Source organism: Pundamilia nyererei, unplaced genomic scaffold (genome assembly GCF_000239375.1).
Source record: "Pundamilia nyererei isolate P.nyererei 1_Seehausen unplaced genomic scaffold, PunNye1.0 scaffold00236, whole genome shotgun sequence".
In the NCBI taxonomy this organism is placed as follows: Eukaryota; Metazoa; Chordata; class Actinopteri; order Cichliformes; family Cichlidae; genus Pundamilia; species Pundamilia nyererei.
The window spans coordinates 49,777-59,642 of NW_005187637.1; the positions used below are offsets into that span (position 1 = coordinate 49,777).

Below are 9,866 nucleotides of genomic sequence, written 5' to 3' on the forward strand. Positions count from 1 at the left end.
TTTTTAAGCCCCTGAAATAATCGCAGTTTATCGCTTTTAAAATGAGGAATAATTGTGAATGGGAAATCTTTATTTCAGCCAGTGTTTTACAAAGTTGCTCTTCTTGTTTGGGGGGGATAATGGTCAAAAAGAAAAAAATGTGATTACCTATTTGACAGCAATAATTAAAATGTAAAGGGGGAAATCGTTTGAAATAATAAAAACAAACAGGCTGCAAGTGCGATGTCAGTGCAGCCTATAGATGAGGATGAGGAGGATGAGTGGGGGGGGCGACTTTGAGATGACATTGAGGCTGTGTAGATGGGAGTTGAGTCTCTGGTTGTTGATGTTAGTCGCACAAGGCGAAGCGGCTGCTGCCCGTGTTGATTCAGCCTCCTCCTCCTCCTCCTCCTCCTCTTCATCCTCCTGGTCTTCAGCACTGCTCCCCGCTGGACAGCTCCTGCTTGGACCCCTCTAATGCTGCATGGTCCCTTTAAGTCTTTTAATGGAAGTAAAATCTATTTATGTTTCAAGAAATATTGGGAGTTTACAACTTCACCCACAGGAGGAATCTACGGATACCTCGTTCCGAGATTTGTGGCAGGCAGCGTATCCTCGGCGGCACAGATCACAGATTGACTGTGAGTAAACTGGGTGCTGAATTCTTGCGTCTGTCTGTGCGTGTGTACGTGTTTGAACACCTATACAAACGAGGCTGGTTAAAGCATGGTTATTATTTTTATTTATATTATTTTTCGTATCATGTGATAATGATTAAACTGTGAATGGGGCTAGCGACATGTAGCTGGGATTCATGTAAATTGCACGATGATCTCTGAACCTACGCGCTGTATCCAATTAAATGGTGTATTGATTGCTGCATGCCAGTCATTTGGATGTTGCAAGTGTGGAGAGGACGCGATTTCATGCGTTTAATAACGCGCAAGGTTCTCAATTATTCGGGTAGATTGGGGTAGGAATTTGTGCAGCCTGGTGCGTAAAGCTTTTACGCATTGGAGATCCCTTTGTCCCTACAATGCGTTTTGCATTCGAGTTTGTTTGAGAGGTTTATTTTGTATCCCTGCTGCCTTCAGCTCTTTACGTGGTTAACTGTTAAGAATCTGTAGGTGGTAATTGGTGGACTTCGCTGTGCTTAAATCTCATAGGCTATTTGCTATCGCTACGGTGCGTCTTGCGCTTATGTGTATGTTTTGGATCCTGTAATTTGTCTCCAAGTTTGTTTGCTTTTTTTTATAAATATTTTTTTCGGTATCTTTTAATAATATTTGCTGGATAATTAATTGCAAACATTGTTTAGGCTTCCATGTCTGCTGGTCTGGCTTTGAATGCTGTTAATTTATGTGCAATCTACCGTCTGTGTTTTAGTTCTGGGGCAAGTCAGCATGACTTTGCCCTCGATGGTTTTTGTTGTTTGTTGAGTCTGACATAAATGGAAATTTTTCTTCAGGGTGCCAAATGATCGGGGGGTTCGCTAGTCTGCGTTTTCATATTCATACATCAGAGATAAACAGTGTTTATATTTGATTTCCATTCTTTTATTACACCTGCCGGGAATATAACATGTCCATATTTGCTTATTAAATAACCACTTTTTCTGCGCTCCCTTGAAGAGACAATCAATTAGCCTACTCTATTACAGGTTAACGACGACTGACGAGCCTTGTGCGCACAGGCTTCATCTCCAGACATTTGGTCCAGGGGTTAGGTCGAAAAACCGCGAAACTGCTGTCTACGTGGACTGGTGCTGAAGCCTCCCGTCCGACTGCCAGGACCTCTGCCAAATCCAGAGACATGGCGACGAACGGCACCAAAACGGATGGACAAGTCACAGAACTGAATGAGGTGGCCACTAATAATGACAAACCCAAGTCACTGGATGTGAAACCCGAAAAGCAGAAAAAGGAGGTGCCTGATAGAGAAACATGGAGGGGGAAATTTGATTTTCTTCTGTCGTGTGTGGGTTATGCAATTGGACTGGGAAACGTATGGAGATTTCCCTATCTCTGTGGAAAAAACGGTGGAGGTAAATATTATTTTCATAGCTAATTTAACTGCATGTATCATTCAGTTCTATGATACACATAGTCGAACTGACCAAAGTGATCGTGCTGATAACATAAAAATAATTAAATCATCGCCATGTAATTAATTTACTCTAGGCAATTTTAGCCTAAAATTGATAACTCGTAAGTGCATAACGTAATCTCCTTTTGTCCATCCAGGGGCCTTCTTAATTCCCTATTTTTTGACCCTTATATTTGCTGGGGTCCCCTTGTTCCTGTTGGAATGCTCCCTCGGTCAATACACATCAATTGGAGGGCTTGGTGTGTGGAAACTGGCTCCTATGTTTAAAGGTATATGAACAGAATATTTATAGGTAACCAGAAAATATTTACTTTGATGAAAAAAGCATGAATATTTATGATGTTGATGCTTATAAGAAATAAGTATGGCCATCACTATATGTGGAGGCCACACTCAAATCCAATAATAGTTGTATAGTGGCTAATTCATTTTTCTGTGACAGGTGTGGGCCTTGCAGCGGCTGTTCTGTCCTTCTGGCTCAACATTTACTACATTATAATCATTGCTTGGGCCATTTACTACCTGTACAACTCCTTCACCACTGTAAGTATTATACAGTGTGTTTCATTTAAAGCTGAAGGAAAGATAAGAGCAAGGTTGTTCATTGGGAATGTAGCCTGCAATATCTGCAAGAAACTGGTAATCCCTAAATTTGTCATGGAGAAGGAAATCGCAAATTTCTATTTTTCAGGAACTTCCATGGAGCTCATGTAACAATGAATGGAACACAGAGAGATGTTATACAAACTACAGCATTGCAGACACCACCAATCTCACCAGTGCAGTGGTGGAGTTTTGGGAGTAAGATATTGACTGCTTTCTCTTGCTTTTCACAACAGCAGCGCTTTAAACTGTCCTGCATGCTTCCCCGAGCTACATAAAAGACAGCCTCCTCTGCTGCATGGTTATTTCCCTGTGTGTGTATAATAGTCTTATTGTTGCTTCCTCTGACTTATAGGCGCAACATGCATCAAATGACTGATGGCTTGGAGAAACCAGGCCAGCTTCGAGTGCCACTGGCAATAACGCTAGCTATTGCCTGGGTCCTCGTGTACTTCTGTATTTGGAAAGGGGTTGGCTGGACAGGAAAGGTAAGATGTTTGATAGATTTGGTTACCCAAGACCTCTGATGCTATGCTGATTCCAAAAGTGGAACACTATGTGAGCTATGCAATATTAATCACTTTAATATCAGCTCATCAATCATTCAAATTGCAATCAGTATCGTCCAGATTTGTTTCAAAATAGGAGAGGAGTTAGCATAAACTCATGTTCACTAATCCTGCTCTGCCTTATGGTGGCTCCCCTAATTCTGCTACTCCTGACACTTCCTCTATCCTGCATGTGGATTTGTGATAGGTAGAGCAACAAACAGCCGCTTGCAAGAATCTGGCTTTATCTTTTCCCTTTACTTGGGGCAGATTCCCTCTCTTGGGGTGCCACATTTTGAAAGTGAGGTTTATCACATGACCGTGGAAAATAATATTTGGTTTGGTCACAAAATATCCCATCCTCCATCGCCCCATGCTTTGCACACACATGTGAGAAATTCAGAGAGACAAACAGGCCAGCTGTAAGTGAAGTTTCATTTGCTTTTTTGTTGTTGTTGTTGTTGTTGTTCGGAAAAGCTACAGAAACTTTACAGATCTCATGAAAATGTATAAATCTATGGATCATATATATTGTTAAAATGCAGCGATGTTACCCTGCTGATAATGGTCTTACATTTTCAGGTCGTTTACTTCTCAGCCACATATCCTTACTTCATGCTGTTTATTCTCTTCATCCGTGGGGTGACTCTACCTGGAGCTAGAGAAGGAATTTTGTTCTATATCACCCCTGACTTTGAAAAGCTCAAAGAATCTGAGGTAATGACATATTATTACATGATTCATACCCATGTACTGCATGCCGGAGTGAGCAGACGACGGCCTCACGCAGTTATTTTCTCCTTTTTTCAGGTATGGCTCGATGCAGCTACTCAGATCTTTTTTTCCTACGGATTGGGATTGGGGTCACTTATAGCTCTAGGCAGTTATAACCCTTTCAATAATAATGTTTACAGGTAAGACTGGTGATGATTCATGAACAGGATGTAATCTTTGAGACAACGACAAAGACTGCTGCTGAATTTAATATATGAGAGTAAATTGCAATACCTGAAGATAGAAGTAATTAAATTGTTGCTACTTTATAAGATAACTTAATCCAATTCGATCTTACTCGGTAGAAGCTTTTAAAAGGAGGTTATAAATGTCAGTTCCTGGCATGAATATAATAAAAATCTAAGGCAGCTTCTTTCTGTTGGTGTGTGTGCTGGAGGAAAAAAAAGTACTATTATTGCAAAGCCTGTTTTCTCCAGCAGCCCCATGGTTCTGGGTCACATAAACAATCAGTTACATAAAAATAGTTGCATTCATTTTGTGCATTTTGTGCCCTTGATTCAAACGGATCTAGCTTTCTACAACATCTATATCTATAAAAATGTGACAATGGTCATGTTTGGTGTGAGGTTTTGAATGGAAATATATTTATATCATTCACAATTAAGAAATATTGCATATATATATAAAACACTACAATGAAAAGGAACAGGTAACAATGATGACCTCATTTTGAGGTTTTTCAGAGAAGATCGGTTAAGAAGCACAAGAGTTAGTCAATTTAAGTCTTTGACACAAGCTGTATTTTACATTTCCTCTCCCCAGAGACTCCATCATTGTGTGCTGCATCAACTCGTGTACCAGCATGTTTGCTGGCTTTGTAATCTTCTCCATTGTTGGCTTCATGTCACACGTGACAAAGAGACCCATCGCTGATGTAGCAGCTTCAGGTAACTACAGATTGTTTTCTTCTGTAATGATTCTGCGTCTGCACAAAAAAGCTGCACTGTCATTGATGCTCACTGATGAACAGCATCAGTCAACCCTTCTGTGTGAATATGTATGCATGTCGTTATCAGAATACTGTGAGAGGAACCCTGACGAAATATGATTTTTCCTGTTTTCCAACCAGGTCCTGGCTTAGCTTTTCTAGCCTATCCGGAGGCTGTAACCCAATTGCCCGTTTCCCCTCTCTGGGCCATTCTGTTCTTCTCCATGCTGCTCATGCTGGGAATAGACAGCCAGGTAAGGGGCTTGGAGATGATCTGCTCATGGGCTGACCTAAATATTTTAAATGCAGGTACATATCATGCAGCTCACCCCTGCTCTCTGCATGATAAGCATGCAATTTGCTTCTTGTGGACAGATATAGCTGGGCTTTGACATTGGCTGTCAAGTATTTTTAATGCAACTTTATCACCTCCATTTGCCTGCAGGTCCCTTTACGTGTGCGTGTGTTTTTTCTCTTAATATATGATGGGTCAGTTTGAATAAAGCTAGAGAAATTTGAACACCATATATGCAGTTACACAGTGCCCATGTGCATCAGCACTTCAAAGTAAAAGACTAATTTTAACCCTATTCTAATATCAACAGTGCTTTTGCATACAAGAGCTATTACCAAAATGGCATCCAAGAAGTGAATGCTTGGTCATTCAGAAGATTACATTAGTGATTTTGTCCCATGGTTTGCTGCACACTGCGGTTCTTTGTTAGTCTAACCAGTTAAATAAAGGTTCTCTGTTAAAGAATGCGTTTTGCTACATAACTGCAAATCTCTGCAAAACGTAGAAATCCGTTCTTTTAAAAACACCCACATTAAAGAATATAAAAGCAGCAAAGTGCAAAAAAAGTGCTAGTATTCATACTTATCCCTAATGCTGTTTCTATGACTCTGTCCTTCAGTTCTGCACTGTTGAAGGCTTCATCACTGCTCTGGTGGATGAGTTTCCCAGAGTTCTTAGAGGTAGACGAGAGCTCTTCATCGCGGTTGTCTGTCTGGTGTCCTATGTGATTGGACTTTCAAACATCACGCAGGTACAGCAGGGCATCTTTCTCATATTACCACTGACTATTCATGGCGTTACGTTACACAAATCAGTGAAAGAAAGGAGAAAAATTATTAAAAGATACAAGTAAAACATGTGCATCTATGTACTATGCAAAAGGCAATTTATATTTTAATCAGTGGCTTTAACTGATTACAGCACTAGAGTATATTTGCACATAAAGTTTTCAATAACACCTATCAATTTCTCTGTAACCAGGGAGGAATCTATGTGTTCAAACTGTTCGACTACTACTCTGCCAGTGGAATGTCCCTGCTGTTCTTGGTCTTCTTTGAATGCATCTCCATATCCTGGTGCTACGGTGTGTATCGGGAATGTTCCATTAAACATAGCAAGAGAAACAAAATAAGCTTCTTTTTTTTTCTTTTTCTTTTTTTTACAATTTTAAAATAGGTTTGCAAAAAAAAAAAATCTAATATGTGAAAGGCTGAAAGCCTCAGGTGCATCCAAAGATATGTGCACAACTTCAAGCGACGTTCAGCCTCAAGGTCACGAGCACTCATGTGTTCCACCCCACCATCCTCATCATCATGCATGGCAGACCAGGGGCAAATTGAAATAAATTGGATATGAATATTCTGATCATAGATTCATTTGTCTCGCAGGTGTGAACAAGTTCTATGACAACATCCAGGAGATGATTGGCTACAAGCCTTGCATATGGTGGAAGTTGTGCTGGGTTGTATTCACCCCTCTCATTGTCGCAGTGAGTCCTCCGAACTAACAGAACAGTACATCTAAAGTCACGACATGAAAAATGAAACAATAAATAAAGTCAATATTAATTGCCTGCAGCCATGTCAGGCTAAGACAGCGCTGCCTGTAGTCAGTGGTGTCAGGATGCATAAAGGGTTTCATGTCTCCCACAGGGGGTGTTCTTGTTCAGCGCCGTACAAATGGTTCCTCTCACAATGGGAGACTATGTGTTCCCAAGCTGGGGTCAGGGAGTAGGCTGGCTCATGGCGCTGTCCTCCATGATTCTCATACCAGGATATATGATCTACATGTATCTCGGGCTCAAGGGCACTTACAAAGAGGTAAGAAGGAAATCATCTGTTGTTGGGTCACTGGGTAAACAGCACAGATTTTGCCAGCTTTTATTTGTAGGTTTTTAGCTTCACTCTGTAACCTAGTATCTTCTTTCTCTTATGTAATTATTTTCACCACGTGTTCTGCTCCCAGCGACTTCGGATAATGCTTCAGCCCCCTGCAGTTGTCAGGCGACCTCAGGAAAATGGACCGGAGCAGCAAGTGGAAACCAACACCGCTAACCTGTCCAGCCCTGCCAATCCAACCAGTGCTGCCAGCCCAGCCAACCCGGCTCCTGCGAACACCGCCAGCCCCACCAGTCCAGCTCCTGTCAACTCAACCAGCCCAGTGACACCTGCTGTCCCTCCACCAGCTAATCCAGCCAGCGCCTCTAGCCCTGTGAATCCTGTGACAAGTCCTTCCACCACTATCACCACCACCACCACTACCGCAACTGGTCCGGCTAACCCTCCCACCACAACAGTTAGCCCAACCAGCCCACCACCCAACCCAACTAGCCCACCAGAGCCCGTCAGCCCCCCGAACCCAACAAGCCCGACCTCTAACCTGACCAATGCCGAGGCCAACGTGTAGACAACAAAGAAACCCTCATGGAGCATGTAGACAAAAGAGAACATTACAAAGGACTTCCAAGATTATAATTGATTCACCTACCTCCAGGGGCAATATGTGATCAAAACCGATTTTCAAACCATGTTTAATTTTTTTTCTGCATTTGTAAAACCAAGCCAACGATGTCTTATTGTTGGTTTGCATTCCGAAAACAATATCAAAGACTGTTAGTGTCCACAAATACAAGCATAATTCTGGGTAAAAAAAAAAAATGTAAACATACTGTGTAATACTGTGAGAAAAGAAAAAAAAAACTTAGAGATATAGATTAGAGATTTGTTGAATATCTTCATGAATCAAGTAAATTCCGTGTGAATATAGTAGATGAAGTAGTGAACAAAATTGACATCATTGAAGAGTGCAAAGGATGGCGTCAATTTTCCTTTTTTTTGTGTGGATGTTTTCTAAACCTCACACAGTTGTCTCTTTTCCAAATGTTGCTCTCTGTGAGGTAAAACATGGCCACACGGCAAACGGGGAGCTCTGAGTAAGCACAATGCCAATAAGAAGTTCATGTTAAGGAGCTCTGGAGCGATCCAGTATTTGTTGCAAAAGATTATGTGTGTGAGAGAGACTGTTATTTTTCCTTCATTTTTTCAGTGAAAAAAAGAGAGAAAACTTTTATGTGATCAAAACATTTTTAGAATTATTTTTAGGATGTTTTATACTATATGTGTTGTGATGGAGGACCAAAATCAATAGGCAGACAAAAGCAAAAACTATGCTATTAAGTATTCGGTTGGTAAAGCACAGGGTACAAAGAAGTACAATAATAATAATAATGATGATGATAATAATAAAAAGCACAGGGTTCGAAAAGCGATTTACAAACATCGACTATCCCTTAATGCTGACAGTCAATCCTGTTTACGTTTTGCATGCTTTCCTCAGGAACATCAGTGAAATACTGCTGAGATGTCTCCTGACAAACAAAAGAAGAGAAACAGAGTAGGCCTTAAGCCAGTACACCAATTCCAACTAAGCCATAGTCTGTTTACATGACTGGGCAGAAGTACAAAATAGCACTTTGTATGCTAGCACAAAAAAAAAACTGGACCAACTCTGTGTTTAAGTACAGTCATGTTTTTTTTCTTTGTGTGTCTTGATCAAATATAGTTTGATCAATATGTATTCAGCAATACATATGTAGGTGTATAAGCGCAGGCCATTAAGCAAGTGGTCTGTTTCTCTTTTTGTTGATGTTGTCTTTGCTTTACAACCGAAAAAGCATAAGCTTTAATTTTACCAGAGTTTTGCCATGGTGTGTCAAGACAATGTTAGTTTGCTTCTATGGCAGCTACTATGAAAGGCATCTGGTTGAACAGCACATGTTTACTTTGAAAAGCAAAACAACTGAGCGAAAATGTGAAATGGCTACAGTTCATGTCCTGTGAATTTTGTATAAAGTTAATCTACCACAGTTTTCTCTGGAAGTTTGTTGTAAAACTGTACTGTGTAAAACATGTAACTGTGAATGTCTGTAATACATTGGAAGTTATTGTCTAAATGTTGAAAAAACTGAGTTGCTGTTTTCTGCAATAATATTTTGATCACAGAAGCTAAAGCACATATCTTACAGAAATATACGAAATGATGATGATGATGATGATGATGACAATGAAGATGCTGACGATTATATTAAAAATAGAACCTATGTCTAGTAAAAAACAATATTGTTTTGTATATTTTTAACTGTCTCACTGCCTAATGTAAAACATAATATAAACATGATATGTATCTAAATGGTGTCACATGATAAAGCACGATTGTTATGTTCTACAAACAGAAAAAGACTGAAAAAATAAAGAGTTATAGAAAATATAAAAACAACACATGCCTGGCATATGTCCCTTATAGCTTTTGTTTTTTAAACAAGCAGAAAGAAATAGTGGTTCTGGTAACACTGTTACCAGAAAATTAGGTCAACTCCAAATATCCAAAAAAATAAAAATAAAAAATATCCTGCACTGACTCTTCCTGCAGTAATTGGCTGTTGTTCCCTCGCTTGTAAATAAACCCTGTCCTTAGAGCATTTCTAGTCAAAAGATATAAGAAAGTGTGAAACCAATAAAATTACATGGATGGATTTGGTGGGGGGGGCTTGAAGTGTTGTGTAGCTGCGTTCATCTTTTGTTCTTTTAGAATGAGACCAGGTGGGACATGTAGC

General features: G+C 40.1%; 1 protein-coding gene across 2 annotated transcripts; it reads left to right on the top strand.

Moving 5' to 3' along the window:
- The first annotated feature begins 292 nt into the window (after positions 1-292).
- LOC102197154 (sodium- and chloride-dependent GABA transporter 1-like) lies at positions 293-9,341 on the top strand. Of its 2 annotated transcripts, none has more exons than XM_005749032.2 (15): positions 293-620; positions 1,640-2,023; positions 2,223-2,354; positions 2,528-2,628; positions 2,777-2,886; positions 3,044-3,176; positions 3,819-3,953; positions 4,047-4,150; positions 4,794-4,918; positions 5,101-5,213; positions 5,874-6,005; positions 6,236-6,338; positions 6,643-6,743; positions 6,907-7,074; positions 7,220-9,341. In XM_005749032.2, the coding sequence occupies exons 2-15, from the start codon at positions 1,792-1,794 to the stop codon at positions 7,658-7,660; spliced, it is 2,130 nt and encodes a 709-aa protein (XP_005749089.1). In that variant the 5' UTR covers positions 293-620; positions 1,640-1,791; the 3' UTR covers positions 7,661-9,341. The 2 variants fall into 2 exon arrangements, with proteins under 2 accessions (XP_005749089.1, XP_005749090.1); XM_005749033.2 differs by lacking the exon at positions 293-620 and adding an exon at positions 690-708.
- Positions 9,342-9,866: the final 525 nt, after the last annotated feature.

What these genes read in the sequence shown, in the direction of transcription:
- LOC102197154 (XM_005749032.2), top strand. Translation starts at nt 1,792, where the DNA reads ATGGCGACGAACGGCACCAAAACGGATGGACAAGTCACAGAACTGAAT. An exon ending in AAAAGCTCAAAGAATCTGAG is followed by an intron (nt 3,954 to 4,046) that starts GTAATGACATAT and finishes TCCTTTTTTCAG; the next exon opens with GTATGGCTCGATGCAGCTAC. An exon ending in CGCTGATGTAGCAGCTTCAG is followed by an intron (nt 4,919 to 5,100) that starts GTAACTACAGAT and finishes TTTTCCAACCAG; the next exon opens with GTCCTGGCTTAGCTTTTCTA.